The sequence below is a fragment of the Podarcis bocagei genome (genome assembly GCF_964188305.1).
Source record: "Podarcis bocagei genome assembly, chromosome: 7".
Taxonomy (NCBI): Eukaryota; Metazoa; Chordata; class Lepidosauria; order Squamata; family Lacertidae; genus Podarcis; species Podarcis bocagei.
This window is the reverse complement of record NC_138132.1, coordinates 72,566,489-72,583,762: the sequence shown is the minus strand read 5'-3', so window position 1 is coordinate 72,583,762 and position 17,274 is coordinate 72,566,489. Positions and strand designations below refer to the sequence as shown.

The window sequence follows — 17,274 nt, the reverse complement described above, 5'->3', positions numbered from 1 at the left end:
GAGACCTCGTCGAAACGTCGCCTAGACACCCCAACTCTTACACGGGAAGACACCCGAAGACACCAAAACCTATATATATATATATATATATATATATATATATATATATATATAATGATAGTTTTCTGGATGAAACACCTGATTTCATCACTAGAAAGTGCTTTCAAGATGAAACTTTTTTAAAAAAAAAACACCTTTCAAAAACGGAGGAAAAAACTCCCTCATGGTTACTTTAGGAAGCTTCCTCGTACTGAATCAGAGCATTGGTCTGTCCAGCTCAGTACCTCCTACACTGACTGGCAGTGGCTCTCCAGGCAAGGGAATCTCTCAGACTCACCTGGAGATGCCAGGGATTGAACCTGGGCCCGTCTGCTTGCAAAGCAGATGCTCTACCACTGTAGCTCAGCCCTTCCGCTCTTGCAGCCTGTACTCTGAATTACACAGTGTGCTGACCTCTTCAGTAAAACATTTGGGTTTCCTTGAGTAGAGACTACTGTATCTGAGGTTGGGAGCCAAGACACTGGGTATATGTCTGCTTAGAAGAGTACCCTCAGACACATGTACAGGTTTCTAAATTGTGCATTTCCACAAAAGGTTCCTAATGCGTGCATGGCATCATTATATACTTTAGCCACTAGGTGGCATTGGCCATTGTTGTATATGGGTGGAGTCAACATTTTCCTGTGCCTGTTCTGCTCTTGTGTGAGAGAGGTGTAAGGTGTGTTCCCAAGTTGCACTCAGCAGGTGTACATTAGCTGAGCTCCACACTCATACAGATATCCACAGGCAACATTTGGGAAGTGTGCAGTCTTTGTACACAAATAGTTGACTGTACAAGTCAACAAGTGTACACCTCAGCCCACAGACACTTGTACATGCTCAGGGACATCTTGAAACTTTGTTCAGTGTGACATGTGGACATGCCTAAATTAAAAGGTGGGTGGGAGAAAACAATGATTGTCTGTCTCCAGCCTCCGTCATTGAGCTGCTTATTCCAATCTATGACAGTATGCAACCTCTCTTTAAGCGCCAGGCAAAAACTTTCCTCTATAACAGGTATCCCCAAACTCGGCCCTCCAGCTGTTTTGGGACTACAACTCCCATCATCCCTAGCTAACAGGACCAGTGGTCAGGGATGATGGGAATTGTAGCCCCAAAACAACTGGAGGCCAAGGTTGGGGATGCCTGCCTTTGGCCTTTAACTAAGGGCTTATCCACACTCCCACTTGTACCTTGTCTAGAAAGCATGGGTCCAAGCATTTTTCTGCTTGACCCACACGGGTCAGAGTGGTTTTTCCCTTGTCCCACTTCTTTCCAAGGGAAAACCTGCTCTTTAATGACAGATTGGAACAAATGGCAATCTGGGGAAACCCAAACTGCCACTTGTCTGACTGAGCCCTGAAGAGCAGTTTTCCCCAGAGGAAAGAAGCAGAACCAGACAATGTGGATAAGCCCAAACTGTGGCCTTTTAGAAGTGGGTGGGATGTATGTATGGTTCTAATGCATCAATCTGAGGGGGTTATCTGGTTCATAGCTGTCAACTTACAGATTTGAAAATAAGGGGCCAGCAGCCTTGAAAATAAGGGACCAGCAGCCAAAATAAGGGACTTGCAGCCTCACCTGTTCCAGGCACTCCAGTCTTCCTGTCCTCCTGCAGTCTGGTCAAACTCATGCTGGGAGCTTCAAGAACACTGTCCAACCAACTTTGTAACCAGAGGTTCAATTGAATAGAATCTGAATCACATGCACCACAAGGCCTATGCAGCCTCAGCTTAAGATGGCTCCCCGGCCTGGCTTTGCACTGCAAGGTTTGCAGCAGCACGTGCAGCAAAATGGCGTCCAGCATTCAAAAAACCCCTCAGCTTGCATTAACTAGCCACACACAAGGCATGCAAGCTCAACCCCCCAGTCGTTGACTTCTTATTGGGTGAGCAACACAGTCAAGCAACACAGTTGGAGCCTCCCTCCTCCCTGGCCGGCAGGGAGGGAGGGAGAGGAGCTGCTTCCTTTGAAATTTAAGGGACATCATTTAAGGGACATCCATCAATAAGGGACAGCAGTGGGACATGGCGCTGGAATAAGGGACTGTCCCTTCAAATAAGGGACACTTGACAGCTATGATCTGATTAGTTGTAAGTTTGAGTTGCCCTGGGCAAGGTAAAGTGACTAATAAATTCTATTATTTATTTATTTATTTCTGGGAATATGTATAGAAGTCACACCTGAGTGAATTTCACTAGGGTGTGTGTGTGTTTGACGTCTGCCTCTTGCTTGGGAATGTGCAGTACGCCAACAGATTGGCAGCACAAGATGTCACTACTTGAGCAAGCTCCTGCTGAAACTAGAAATCTTCCCATGACATAACCAGCAACATAAAAGGAAATGGAACCGAATAAAATAGCCTAGGTTGAAAAAAAGGGGGGGAGACAAAAACAAAACAAAACGCAAGAGTCCAGATCTGCTGGCTCAGAACAGGACACAGAATTCCAGGCAAAAAATAAAATGAAATCTGTTTTCTGCCTCTGCAACAGCCACCTGGTGGGAGTGGCAGAATGCCTACTCTGATGGACAGGGGGACTGTCTCACAAGGAAAGGGAGAGAGATGTCACAAGGCAGCGGGCAGCCCACATGCCTCAGTAAGTGCCATGTTTCTGGAGGAAGTCCCTTCTCTGACGCACCGGCACCACCTGTCTCTTTATACCCAGTGGCATCTGTTGGCATTTTTTGGTCTGCCAATTCAATAATATCACGGTGGTTGGAGGGAGGGAGGGGAGAAGGGAAAGACGCTACATTCCGGAGTTCGCAAGGGATGCCAGAGGGACAGGTTGCATTGTGGTGGGGGCCAGAACCATATTTTTAAAAGGACTGGTGAGTGACGTACATGTGCTTTTATACCAGTGTTATGGAGCCCCGCACAGATGCCTTTCCGGACTGACTTATATGACATACATCCCAACTAGGCCCTCTTAGCTGGGAAAGGCCAATCAAGATCTCCCCTTACCTGGAAGAATGCCTTAATTGCACACCTGGGCGGGTCATGACCAGGCACTCAAGGCAAGATCCACCCCCCCCCCATGAATGTTATCTAGTTACTTCCTTTGCACTTCTGAATCTTTCTCCAGAAAGGGGAGTGGAAATAGCCAGGAAACAGAGGACAATGCAAGAATATAGGAAGCTAATTTACACTGAGCAGAAGTCAGACCATGGGGTCCATTCGGCTCAGTATTGCTTACACTGACTTGGCAGCACCTCTCCAGGGTTTCAGATGATTGCTATTCGCAGCCCTACCTGGAAATGCCAGGGATTGAACCTGGAACCTTCTGCATGCAAAGCAGGTGCTATACGACTGAGTTAGGGCCCTTCCCTAAGGCAGGCTGAGAAGTCAGCAGTGCTGCCACTGCTAATATTATGGGTAAGTCCTGCTCACAGAAAAAAAAGCAGCAGCAAATCAAATGTTGATATCGTAAGAGACTTCCTGCCAGGGCACTAGGGAAACATGACGCACCCTGTTCTGTTCTGGCATCAAGAAGGTGTCAAGGGGAAAGGCCTTGGCCTTGTCTTGAACAATTACAGATCTGATAATGTTTTTGTTTCGGCTGCAATCTTCATAAATTGGTGTCAGGGATGTACTGGAGCTGTCAGAAACGGTGTCAGCCACAAGAGCCAGGAGCACTGTTTGTGTGTGCGCTCTCTCTCTCTCTCCAGTCTGTCTGCCAGCTCTAATTTGAGTATGAACGGCACCTCAAAAGTGCTCAAAGGGAAGCAGCAAGCTTAATTCCCTTTATAATCAGTTAATCATAAAGCTGTCATGAATTTTTATTTGAAATGTGTGTGTGTGTGTATATTCTCTCTCTCTCTCTCTCTCTCTCTCTCTCTCTCTCTCTCTCTCTCTCTCTCTCTCTTCCTTCTTCTTTGTTGTTTCTATGCCACCAACTACTTTTAAAAACAGTCCAGAAACTTCAGTGAGTTCAAAACGCTGCTGCCAGGCTTCTACCTGATGCTAGAACAGGTGCGGTGGATCCTTGTCCCTCCAGATGTTGCTGAACTATGACTCCCATCAGCCCCAACAAGTATGCCTAGTTGCAGGGATGCTGGGAGTTGCCGTTGCAGGGATGCTGGGAGTTGTAGTACAGCAGTATCTGGAGGGTTACAGGTTACCCACATATTTTTTTAAAAAAATCAGGACACCCCAAAAGTTGTTGAGCTTTTTTTTAGACAAACCCCAAAGTTGTGGAGCTGCCATCCATGATTTTTTGATTGACTGAAGTTCCAGGACAAAGTGCCACCTTTCAGAATTTCCCCCAGACGTCAATTCCGCCTTTGAAATCACATTAATGTCTGGGCATATGGCAGCCCTACCCACATCTGTGCTAGAAATTTAGATGGGTGGCCTTGTGTCCTACTTTATAGAGAACAGTCCTCGATTTGCCTTATATAAGTGCATAGTTGTACAAGAACCTTGAGCCTGGCTCAGTAGTGTATGGGCAGCCACAGCAGACTTTTGAGCCATGGAGTTAAGTGCTGGTGATAGTCTGTCCCCATCAAGTACTGGTAAGATTAGATAGAGATACTGTAGATAGACACTAGATAGATAGATAGATAGATAGATAGATAGATAGATAGATAGACAGACAGATACAGTGCTTTTTTCTGGGGCGATGGAGGGGTACACATACCCCTAAACATTTTGTGAATCTTTGTACTTTTGTCCATATACTGTATTTATTTCCCCTGATTTGAGTCAAAATGAGAGTAGCCCTAAACATTTTTTTTAGAAAAAAAGCACTGGATAGATAGATAGTTAGACAGATAGATAGGCACCTTTGTCAAAGCCCCAAGCTGATCCACACTGCTTCCCACAGTGGCCAGTCATATGGTTCCAGGAGGCTCATAGGCAAGGCACGAAGGCAACAGCCCTCCCACACTGTTACTCATAAGAACGTAAGGAGGGCTCTGGAGGATCAAGCCAAAGACCCATCTAATCCAGCACTTTGTTCTCACAGTTGGCAAGCAGGTGGCCATCTGTCAGGGGTGCTAGAGCTGCAAGATTCCTGAACTGAGGTTGGGCTGAAGAGGCTGGACTAGGCGACTCTCAAGGACACTTCAAATTCAATGTTTTTATACTTCTCCAAATTCAGAAAGTAAAAGGAAGGACCTGATCCTGGGAAAATCCTCTTGCAAACCTGACATTGTAGCAGATAGCAAATTTTAGAAAGCCGTTAAAAAAAGTTCAAGGGCTGTGGCTGTTAACACCCCCCCCCCCACACACATTATTTTCTTAAACCCAGGCAGCAGCTTTCTTCCTTTAATATAATTTGCACCTTATTATAAGTGACTCACTGTGAGCAATTGTTTTCTCTCCCTTCTCTATGCCACCCCTCCCAAAGCTCTGGCATAGTGTATGCTCCCTCCCTCCCTCCCTCTCCCTCTCCAGATACCACTGCCCAGTAAAAAGCCTTTTCAAATGAAGTCTTTTAACCAAAATTAACTCTTATCTGTTCCTAGAAGGAGTTGACAAATCTGTTGGTTTCAGATTGACTTTTTCTCCCATCTTAAAACCAGTCATCCATGTTTCTGCAGTAATTTGCAATTTTAAAAAAATTCTCATGAAAATGTCAGCATCGTAGTACGAACCTCTCCCAACAGAAATGTTTTTGAATGCAGTGTTGAATAACACACACATTTTGCAAGGAATTTCCCCATATACAATCTATTTTTGTATTTTGTTTTCACCAATGAATGCATTTTTTAGGCACACTTTCCCCAAATATATGCTTTTTCCGTGCACATTGTTTGACTTGGAGAACTGCACCACAAATTCAGAGAAGGGCACATTTTGAAGGGTAATTGTGTTTCGGTTCAAACACTGTTTCATAAAGTGCAAATTAGATAATGTCCTGTTAAAAGTGGGTTCAGAAGTTGAGGCACATCTTTGTGAGCTACCTGGGGCTCAGGTCTTCCTGTTCTTGGACTCCATCAGTGGAGCTGGCCAGAAGGAGGCACTGCATCTACTGACTCAACTGTTGTCAGGTGTTATAAGGGGGCTTCACATGCCCTTATTAAGGTCAAGATTCCTCTGGCCTGGTTCTTTAGCCTGAAAAGCTTGCTTTTAGTGTGATGACCAAGTTGCTTGCCAGCTTGCTTGTTGTTGTGCCAGTGACTGCCTTACTTCCCCTTCCCCTATTGTGTGAAGACTGGCCCTTTGTCTGCCGAAACTTTTGCATGCCAGTTTTATCCTTGGCTATGCCTCCAGCCCTTCAACCCTAAGTGTACGGCAACAACAATGGAACAAAGTGGCCTCCACACTTCTGATTGGAAATGGGGGAGAAATACAGCACATTTTAATGCAAACCCACCTGATTTGCACTTTCCAAAATGCCACACGAACTGAAACGTAACTATCCTTTAAGAGCGGCACTACTCTGAATTTTGCAATGTTTATATATATATAGATCCCTTTATCCAAAGATCACAGGGCAGTTCACAGCATAAAATACATACAGCACATATGTATATGCAATAATGAAATGAAGAACCAGAGCATGTAGACAGCAGACATTGGTCAAATTTTCAGAAAACGCTAAGCCGTTGTTTAGTTTGTTAAAAGCATAGATTGCTTGCTGGGCACTCCGCCCTTTGTCTTGCCAGGAGCAACAAACCACAAGTCCTGACTTAGTAGAACGTCTGAACCAGGACTTGTGGTTTGTTTTTCCTTCAAGCAAATCATGATTGGGAAGCCAAGAACAAGCCTTGGTTTTTACATTGTAGTTTCTTTGGATACATTAGGCAAAACTGCATACAAAAATGTGCATATTAGTAGAAATGCACACTTAAATGCTGACAAATTCTCACGAGGACTTAAAAAAAATTCTAACTGACATGGAAATGTATAAAACTGAACATAAAGCTGAAAAAATAAGGAACTGGGAGAAGCAGAAACTCACAGATCCGACCGTCCCTACTCCAAACAGCCCCCCCACTCCTCTCTCTGTGCATAAAGAATCTTACACATGTGCCTATCATCGAACGCAGACCCACAGAGTATAATTTGGAGGTGCTTTCTAGAGAGCAAGGAGAAATATAGGATTTGTTTCGATTCTTCCGTCGGGATGCATTTGAGGAGAGCCCTGCGAAAATCAAGGCGAGAGCTGTTTTTGTCACACTTGGAGGAAATGAATCTTAACAGAAGATAGTTCAAGGGAGCGGCGGGGTGGGGGGATGTTGAAAATAAAAGCAGCCAACAAGCTGGAATTAACAATGGCGCAGAGTAACAATAGACGCTAATGCAAGCGGGTTGTGGAAGGAATAGCGAATGACGTGGCACAAAGAATACATGGCAAGATCCCAAGGCAGAGTTCCAAGGAATACCAGCTGGGGCATGAACAGGGAGCTATCAACGGGGGAGGGTGGTTTTAACAGCATCAATGGGATGGCTGGCAACCGTTTCCTTAAAGCGGTTCAGCAAACAAGATGGGGATGCTGGGAGACAATACATTTTTTCAGGGCGGGGTGTGGGATTCAAGGTGTCGGCACTGCCACCAGCTCTAGCTGATGGCACCATGCCAAGGATTTTTACAAAACAGAAATGCATTGGCAAGGGGAGCTATATTCTCTCTTGCTTTTGAATATCTCCCTGGAGGCTAGCCAGCCAATGGGTTTGTTAAACGGAGAGGCAGAAAGAGAACTTCACCTGGTATGGCTTGGGACCAAGAACTGGTGGTGTGGGCCTCGGCGTTGCATCAAAGGCATATGGGGGCGGGTGGGACTGAAAGAGAAGAGGAATAAAATGAAGAAGAGAGGGCAGGAAAGTCAGGCAGATCCAGATGGGGCTGAAGGTGCACCCGAGGTTGGAAAAGGTTGATCGGAGGAAGCTGCCTTATACTGAGTGAGACCATTAGTCCATCTAACTCAGTAGTGTCTACACGGACTGGAAGCAGCTCTCCAGGGCTTCAGACAAGGGATATGCTCCACCTTTACATGGAGATGCGAAGGACTGAATGGACACCTTCTGCATGCAAAGCAGATGTTCTGTCACTAAGCTTATGGTAACCATGAAAGTGGGCATTTTAGATGAATACACAGCTCTTGGTGGGGAGGACCAGAATATTGTTGTTGTTGCTGTTACATGGTATTGCTTTTTTGAGGGGGTAGAAAAAGGGGCAACAACAAAAAGGAATTGTATATTCAAGGTTGCCCCTTCATTTTACAGAGAGAGAGAGAGAGAGAGAGAGAGAGAGAGAGAGAGAGAGAGAGAAATGCATAAATTGTACTTCCCATTTTGTTTGAACAGTGACCTTATTTCTGCCAGTCGAGTTGGGCCAATTGTTTTTGTGATTCAGCTTTGCATCTTAGCAACACACGCATACACACCACTCTGCTAAATAAGGAGGTTTCCAAGATGCCATAGTAACATACCATTTGACCAAATGCCTGCAGAAAACTTATTTACATGTTTGAATTAATCTCACCCACCACTTTTCTTTCCTCCTTTTTCTTTCCTTCTGGAAACTGCCTTCAGTCTCAAAGTATTAAAGCAAATAAAACATCCCCTCCCCTTACTGAGGGCAGATTTCCAAAGAATAAATTAAACATATCTCTTTTTCTTAATGTACATGCACTAAAAGAGGACTAAACCACGTGATTCTTTACTGACCTGCTTTTGGGTTTGGGGCTTTTTTTCTTTTTTGCAACAAGGTGATTCTAAACATAGCCTATGAGCCTACATAGTTATTTGGAACAGAAGGCAAAGACAATCGAGTTCATCTTTTGGCAGTCAAAACAAACCCTGAAGCAAGCAAATTCTATGCTAGGATTTTAAGCTGTGTGGCATTACTGCTAAACTTTGCCCAAGAGGAGAGAGGAGATCTGGGCAGCAGCCTTTTTTTTTTTTGCAGTGTGTTGTCAAGCAAGCTAATACGTTCTCTGTGTGGGGTCTGCTCCACAGAGCAGTGGGAGAGAATTCCCTCCCATCTACTTGATCCAATTGTATGGCAAGTGAGACCAGAGTTTGAAAGGAGCTGGTACTTGCCTGCGGGGTTGGAAAGCTAGCATAGGAGAGCTGTGGCCATTCCCATATCTGTCTGTCTGCCAAGACACTTGCGGAGGCTTGATCTAGATTCCTGAATAGTACAAGCCACCAGAGCAAAGGGAGGAATGGAGTGGCACACAGCCCTCTCTTTCTACTCTCATTTGAAAGCTACCGTTTTGGTGGCACAGAGACTGCAGAGACACAGATGGTGGTGAAGATGCACTATTCACTGCATTTCAGGGGTAGAGCACCTGCTTTGCACACAGAAGGTCCCAGGTTCAGTCCCTAGCATCTCCAGGTAGGGCTGGGAAAGACTCCCTGTCTGAAACCCTGTAAAGCCACTGCTGATCAGTGTAGACAATACTGAGCTGGATAGGCCTATAAGTGTGAGGCAGTTTCTTCTTTTCCTACAGCTCTGCTGTAAATAAGGGGCATCAACCTGCTTTGGGACTGGAAGTCCTTGAAAGTTCTGACAGCCCAAGCCAGACGGATCTTCACAACAGCACACTCCGTGGTTCGATTTGCCCCATCCCAGTTTCCAATGCAGAACTCAACTCATTTCTTTAAAGTACTGGCTACTCAGCGATTTTCTGCTTTTGCTTTTTGTTGAGTTTAAGAAGATAATAGCCCAGTTAGATAAGAGCATAGGTCCATGTAATGAAGCCTTGACTAACTTGGTGTCCTCCAAACAGGAAAGACTTTGTGTAGGTCACAAAAGTTAGTTAAAAGGTGGCGCTAGGCATTTCCAGCGGCGGAGGAAGCTGTCCGGGTGCCTGGGGCGGTGTGCAAGGCGGTGCGAGCTGCCCATAGAGGTGGGGCACACTGTGGGGCCTCCAGAGTCTGCCTGCCTCCTCCCACTCAGCTGCCCTACGGGGGAGAGGCAGCGGGTGGACCGTTTGGGCAGACAGAGTGGAGAGACGCGTGGCTCGGGTGCGATGCAGGCCCCGCAGTGAGTGCCGCCCAGCTTTTTGTCACCCTCCTCAGTGGTGAAACCCGGGGCAACCTACAACCACCGCAACCCCCTTCCTCTGCCCCTGGGCATGTCTACCTTGGGCATAAATTCCATACGCAGGGATAATCACAGCAAACGGGTTTTCTCCAATTGCCACTTTCCTACCCTTTGTATGTGAGGGTATCTGGAAAGTATCTGCTAAGGACATCAAAGGCTTATATATCACACCTATTTCAACTAAAATCCCAAGCAGATCTGATCACTTCTACACCTCCCTCCTTTTTTCAAACTCCACTAATGAATTGCTTTCAGAGTGGCAAAATTCTGTGCATCAGCATGCACTGCTATGAACTGGATTGTTAACTTTCCCAACCAGATTGGCACTCAGCAATATTGTGAATGTGCACACACACGTCTTAGTTTTTTGATGTGCTGTTATTCCTAAGAGTCTTTTGCTGGCCTGTAAACTACAAACTGTATTTGTTTGACTGTAACTTAGTGCCTGATTTGGGGTCAGCTTTTTAAAGGTTGATTAATTGACCTATTTTTTTTTTAAAAAAACCTTTTCAAATATCCTGTCACTTGCTTGAAAAGTCTTGATCCATTTTGTATACAGAACAGAGGATTCCCCACTTTTCAAATACGTTAACTGCAGTAAATTTTAGGAGGCATTGACATTTATTTTTACTAACAATGGCACTGGGTTGGTATGATGACATCCAGAAAAAGAGGCCCCTTCCAGACTGTGAATATTTGGGGGGAGGGATTCAAGTGCATACCATAAATTTGATGTGTGCAATTAATGCCAATTAAAGTGCTGTGTTGTCCTATGGTAACAAATTCACTTAAATAACCCCAAAGAAACTTTCTTGTTGTTAGGAAGCTGATGGGGAAATTGCCCTGAATAGTGTGGGGTGAACAAATGATTAATGGTAAGACATATATTCTTTGTAAACCACCTAGAGGTTTTATTTACAGTTAAGAAGTATAAGAATTTTGTTAAATGAATGAATGAATGCACCCTGCAAGCAAATCAGAATGAATGTTCCTTGTCATATAACCTCTCTGCAAGCAAACCTGAATGAATGCTCAATAAAGACATTGTCTAACCTTCATGTAAACTCTGTGCAAGCAATTCAAAATGAATGTTCAGTAAACAGGTTGCCTGGAGGAGCTCAGAGGCTAGTGGCTTCAAAAGGTAGCATGGAGCAAGCTTGTTTTCTGCTATTCCAGAGGGCAGGACCCAGACCAATGAATTCAAATGACAAGAAAGGAGACTGCAACTGAGCATTATCATGGATGGTGGGTTTGTTGCACCAGAGCATCAAAGCTCTTTAATTCATGTTAATTATGCAAACCTAAATTTATCATAGAATTGTAGAGTTGGATCATCTAGTCCAAGCCCTTGCCATGCAGGAATCTCAACATGCAATCTCCCATCCAATTTGAAACCGTACCTGACGCTGCTTAGCTTTGCAAATGTGCTAGCAGTTTTATTGCTGCAGCACTAGGTGCATTAGGAAGAACTTTCTGGCAGTAAGAGCCGTCTAACAGTGGAACGGACTCCGGAAGGTGGTGGACTCTCCTTCGCTGGAGGTTTTTAAGCGGAGCTTGGATGGCCATCTGTCAGGGATTCTTTAGCTGCGATTCCAGCGTTACTAGATGACCCTTGGGATCCCTTCCAACTCCACAATTCTGTAAATCTATTATTCTACATGGCAGTTCATGGACCAATGAGCAGCACACAATAAAACCCAGAAGAATGGCAAATGCCACTGCCACAAGGATTGACACTAGCTAAATTATAAAGAGCATAACCCACTAAGACTGTCCCCTGAAGAAGCCACACTATGCTCTTGCTCTAATGTGCTGCTGGCATAGGACAACCTGAAGTGAATTGGGCCCAATGTGTTATAAATGCCCTCCACGTTGCAATTTTAGAAATAAGAATGGTTTGTCAGAATTAAGAATGGACACATTTGTCAGTTTCAGTTTCTGTCAGTTTTCTCATTTGTCCCCATTTTAAATTCACATTTCCCGCATCAGTTTGTGATTTTTGTTTAAGCCCTCGTGAAAATTCACCAGCATTTTAGTGCTCATGTCTCCTAATAGGCAAATCAGGTTTTGTATGCAATTTTGCCAAATACACACATTTTTTTGCAAGTAATCTGCCGTAATATGAAGCATTTTAATGTTATTTTCACTAATATGTGCATGTTTATGCACATTTCCCTGTAATATACACATTTTTGTCCCCCTTTTCGTTATCGGAGAGCAACATGGCAAGATTTGGAGAAGTGTAACTTTTGAAGGATGGCTGTGTTTTGGTTCAGAAATTTGTTTTTGAGAAGGGAGACGGGATGCAAACCAACCTGAATTTCTCCCTCATCGCAGTGAGAACAAAGCTCTAGCTAAACATCACAATCCATGAAGCCACCCACAAACCTTGCTCAAAGCATTTAACCCCCTAATTTTATCTCTAATAAGCAATATTTACTACTAATTCTAAAAAGGGCCTTCAACACTACCCCTTTTCTTGGTTTAAAGTTTCCTCATTGGGCTGAAAACCATTTCTGCAAGCCATTTAGAAACAATTGAAGGCGAAAAGAAGGCTGGGGGTGGGGAGGACAAAAGAAGAGAATCAATTCTCCCCATTTGCAGTAATTATGGGCGCATTTCAGTATAACATGTTAATTAGTCTCTTGGAAGTAATTCCTCAAGTTCATACTGTGATAAAGTGAGGAATAAATTGAGCCCCTACTCCAAAGTTGCTGCTCCAGTGGGTGGCAGCCCATTGGTACATTAATTTGATTAAAGACTACCTTGTTTGGTAAGACGAGAGTCTTGAACAGGCTTTTTTTTTTTAACCAATATTAGTCGAATCCCCTCCACATCTGTGGCTCCCTAAATTATGGATACAAGATCTCTGCTCACATGACTGACAAGGTTACCAGCTGGGGCTTTACACTCGGTTCAATTATTTTATATTGTACCTTCAGGCTTCATTCCAAAGTGACTCTTAAAGAATAATCAGACACTCTCAATAGGCAATCAAACTGAAATTAGAACAAGGTTACAGACTTGGTTTCAGTTGGTAAGTTGAAAATATCTAAGAGCCAGCGAGCTTTCTGTTTTATCCTTGGAACAACGATGGGTTATTGCCATGTTCTCTATGTGGGTTGGCCCTTGGGGGTGGTTCAGAGGTTGCAGCTGGTGCAGAACTTGGCGGCTAGGTTGCTTGCGGGGGCAAACTTATCACCTTGCTTGCGGGATTTGAGCTTCCTTCCGGTCTGCTCCCAGGCCAAATTCAGGGTGTTGGTACTAACAGGCAATCTAAGGTCTCTATACTGCTCAGGTCCAGGTTACCTGACCCCCTTATCCCAATAATAATAATAATAATTTATTTACCGTATTTTTCACTCTATAGGACGTACTTTTCCCCCTCCAAAAATGAAGGGGAAATGTGTGTGCGTCCTATGGAGTGAATGCAGGCTTTCGCTGAAGCCTGAAGAGCGAGACGAGTCGGTGCGCACCGACCCCTCTCGCTCTCCAGGCTTCAGGCAGCTATCCGCAAGCCTTGCAAGCCCGGCGGGAGGCAAGCCTTCTGAGCGCGGGGTACAATACAATACATGTACGCTAATGGGTTCCGAACTGGCAGTGACTATGCAGCAAAGAGTTATTGGGATCTTGATGGCCACCAGTCTGAATGACTGGGAAAGGGTTTTAAATAAATGTATGGAGGAAAAAGCTATCATTGCTTACTAGCCATGATGCCTATGGTCTACCTCTGGTGTCGGAAGGTAGCATGCCTCTGAATACCAGCAGTTGACAATGACAAGTGATGAAGATTAACTACGTTCTAATCTGCATTTAAGACTGAGAAGTGTGAATCAGGTCAGTTTATTGAAAAATGACGACTGAACGAAATCCTTGAGCATCCCTACTATGAATACCTTGTTCACCTAAAGTGATGCTGTTCACATTCGAGTGTGTGTCTGTGTGTGTGTTGGGGGCCTACCTTTTGCATCACATCCCACGGAGCTGAAAACAGGGGCACAGATGTTAGCACTCAAAAAAGCATCCTGTGAATAGTAAACGACAGCAAACACACAAGCATACACACAACCCCCCACCCCCCAAAGTGCAATATATTTAAAAACTTGTGAACCTCAAGCGCCTCATTCATCGGAGCGTACGGGCTCTGGCAGTTTTTGCTGCAGCTCTCTCTGCAGGAATGTAAACAGCGCTATTTGCAATGTCTATGTTATGTCTCTAGTTTGGTATAATTTCCTAAACAGCGTGGCTGCCAAGAGCACTAAGTGTGAAGCTATCGGGGAGAGAGGGAGATGGAGAGAGGAGAGGCGCTCGGAGCAGAGCACAGCAGAGTAGATGAGACAGCTCTTCTGGAGGCTGTTGTCTGAAGAGTGGAGAGGAGGAAGGCTTCAAGGTAAAGCACAGTTGCCTTGACTCAATAGGGAATCCTGTCCCTGCTGTAAGCCAAGATGCCATAGCTCAATTGCAATGCATCTGCTTTGCAAGCAGAAGGTCCCAGGCTCAGTCCCTGGCATCTCCAGGTACGGCTGGGAGAGACACCTGCCAAAACCCCTAGAGAGCTGCTGCCAGTCAGTGTAGACAATACTAAGTTAGATGGACCAATGGTCTGACTCAGCATGAGGCAGTTTTCTGTGTATGTTCCCTGGACGGCCTGTTCCCTTGCGAAAGAAAAAGAGAAAAATGTAATGTGTAATGTGCACTGTTTGTGGGCCTCTTTTATGTTCCCTTACTTAGAAGTGAATTAGGGCATCCTCCGAATAACATTGCAACTGAGTTGTAACTTGCCACATTTATTTATTGTCAAATTTACACCCCACCTTTCCCCCAAGGAGCTCAAATACTTGGTTTTCTCCTTCCCCATTTTATCTTCAAAACAAGCCAGCAAGGTAAAGCCAGCAAGGTAGCTTAGGCTAAGAGAAGGTGACTGCCCCAAGGTTCATGGCTGTGTCTGGATTTGAACCCTGGTCTCCCAGGCTTAGCCTTTGCCAGCCTGGCACCTTCCAGATGTTTTGGACTACACCAGCCCCAGCCAGCATGACCAATACCCAGTGATGATGGGAGTTGGGAGTCCAACAGGTTGGGAAATATTGAATTAGTCCAACACTCTAGCCACTATCTTATTTATTGCATTTCATGGAGAAAAGGGTTGCGGAAGGTTACTGGCTATGATGGCTATGTTCTCCCTCCACAGTTGCGAAGCAGCAATGCTTCTGAATACCAGTTGCTAGAAACCGTAGGAGGGGAGAGTGTTCTTGAGGTTGAAGCCTGCTTGTGGTTTCCCAGAGGCTTCTGGCTGGCCCTGTGAGAACAGGATGCTGGTCTAAATGGGCCATTGGCCTGATCAATCAGTCTCTTCCTATGTTCTTGTTCATATCCCACCTTTTTCTCCAAGGAGCTGAAGGTGTTGTACATGGTTCTTCACCGCCTCATTCCATCCCCACAACACCCTGTGAGTTAGGCTGGGCTGAGAGGCAGTGATTGGCCCAAGGCCACCCAGTGAGCTTCATGGCTGAATTGGAGATTTGAACCTTGGTTTCTTGGGTTCCAGTCCAACTCTCTTAACCACTACACCACAGTGCAACACTACACTGCAACATCTTCATGGCATGTGTGGAAGGCACTGTGAAGTCCACTGAAGGCAAGCATCAGTGAAGGCTTTGGGTGCTGCACCAAGGTTTCAATCCGAGCTGGGAAGGCAGTTTTGCCACCACCATGCACCCAAGAGTGGCCCATGCCGCAGATAACTCTCTGAAGGTTGCTGCAGCAAGCAGTCTTGGTAGTGACACTCGCCAGGAGATTGCTGTGCCAACCTCTGATAAGCTGTAACCAACAAAGTTGTGGCCAACTCACATTAATCTCCCTGCATCCAATGCTCCCGAGCAACACACCCGACGGCGTGTGGTGCACCATTTGCCTAATATATGCAGAAGGGGGTGGTGGAATTCAGCCATTTTAAGATGTGGAATTCCATATCTGGGGCAGAACACACACAGTCCTACTTATATCGACTTGTGCCAACCTTGGCAACCATCTGTGCCCACCCTAAGGAAGCCCGGCTCAAGCTTTTATAGCCCTGGATATAATAAGCTCTGCAGGAGCATAATCAGACAATCCTAAAAAGGAACAAACCCTGCCATCTACTTGGCTCGCTGCAATAACGATTAGCCTAATACACCAGCCCCCTGCAAAGCCGCACACTCTGCGAATCCCTTTTTAATGAGCAGGGAGCATGTGGTTGCCCTCGCCCTACTGAGGAGGCCAACATTTAAAGCCTGTTGGTTTTTTGTTTTTTTACTCTGCTAACTTGAGAGGGAGAAGATAAAGAGAGACAGAGGGACACAGAGAGATTGCTGCAGGATGGCTACTGGACATAATAACAAGCAGAGTGACTTTTCCCCAGTCTGTTTCCTCTTCTCTCCCCACCACCCCCAGTGCTTATATTTAAGGGGATTTCAAAATCAGCTTCCTGGATAATTCATTATTATTGCCTTAGGTTGCAGCAGCTCTGTACACTGGGCCAGGGGAAGCAAAGACCTGGGGGCCAAATGTGGCCCTCCAAGCCGCTCTCTTCTCTCTGACCCCTGGCACCACACAACCCTCACTGACCCTGCTCCACACAGCTTGTTTTTGTCTGGTTGGTGTGCATCCTTGAAATCTGACACTGCCTCTTTTTCCCCTGGATGGAAGTTAATTTGCCCTGCCATTTTCCCCAGCCATCCCTTGCTCACATCATATGATGCCAGCTGTCGGGTGCCTGCGACGGAACTATCAGGAGCTCCTGATGGTTCTTCTGCAAGCAGGGCTTGTATTTGGTGCCTTTTAAATTCAGAACCTGCTGACATCAACTCCAGTGGTAAGATCCCAGTCAGAACTCATCAGAGGAGCAGAGATGGTCTGCAAAGGGAATTGCTTCACCTGACTATCTTGATTGATAGTTGGGTGGCCTTTCCCACCTGTAAAGTATGCTGCAGGGGGCATGTAGAAGTCAGGATCCACTTCGCTGGCCAGATACATTTCCCCACACCCTTAAATGTTGTACCAAGCTAGGTTCCAGCTACTATTTTGCACCAGGAGGACTTTGGGGTTTCAGTAAATGCAAAGTAGGTCCTATGAGCATAAAGGCTTTCCATTCCTGATCTGTCTCACTACAAACTGTAACCAAGGATGGAGAAACTATGCTGTTTGACTTGAACTCCCACCAGCCACAGCCAGCATGGCCAGTAGTCAGGCATGGTGGGAG

At 45.4% G+C, this 17,274-nt stretch overlaps 1 protein-coding gene across 3 annotated transcripts in view; it reads right to left on the bottom strand.

Moving 5' to 3' along the window:
- Positions 1-17,274, bottom strand: part of LOC308591136 (uncharacterized protein) — a 164,184-nt gene that overhangs the window by 99,426 nt on the left and 47,484 nt on the right. The window contains exons 1-2 of one of the 3 annotated variants that reach the window (XM_081201756.1): positions 7,691-7,752; positions 7,009-7,127 (exon numbers count right to left, since the gene is read on the bottom strand). The exons of 1 other annotated variant lie outside the window; for it this stretch is intronic. In XM_081201756.1, the coding sequence (XP_081057882.1) occupies positions 7,009-7,023 (15 nt within the window). In that variant the 5' untranslated portion in view covers positions 7,024-7,127; positions 7,691-7,752. Of the gene's footprint in view, positions 1-7,008; positions 7,128-7,690; positions 7,753-17,274 lie in introns of those variants that run through there. One more of the 3 variants, XM_081201757.1, reaches the window with a different exon arrangement.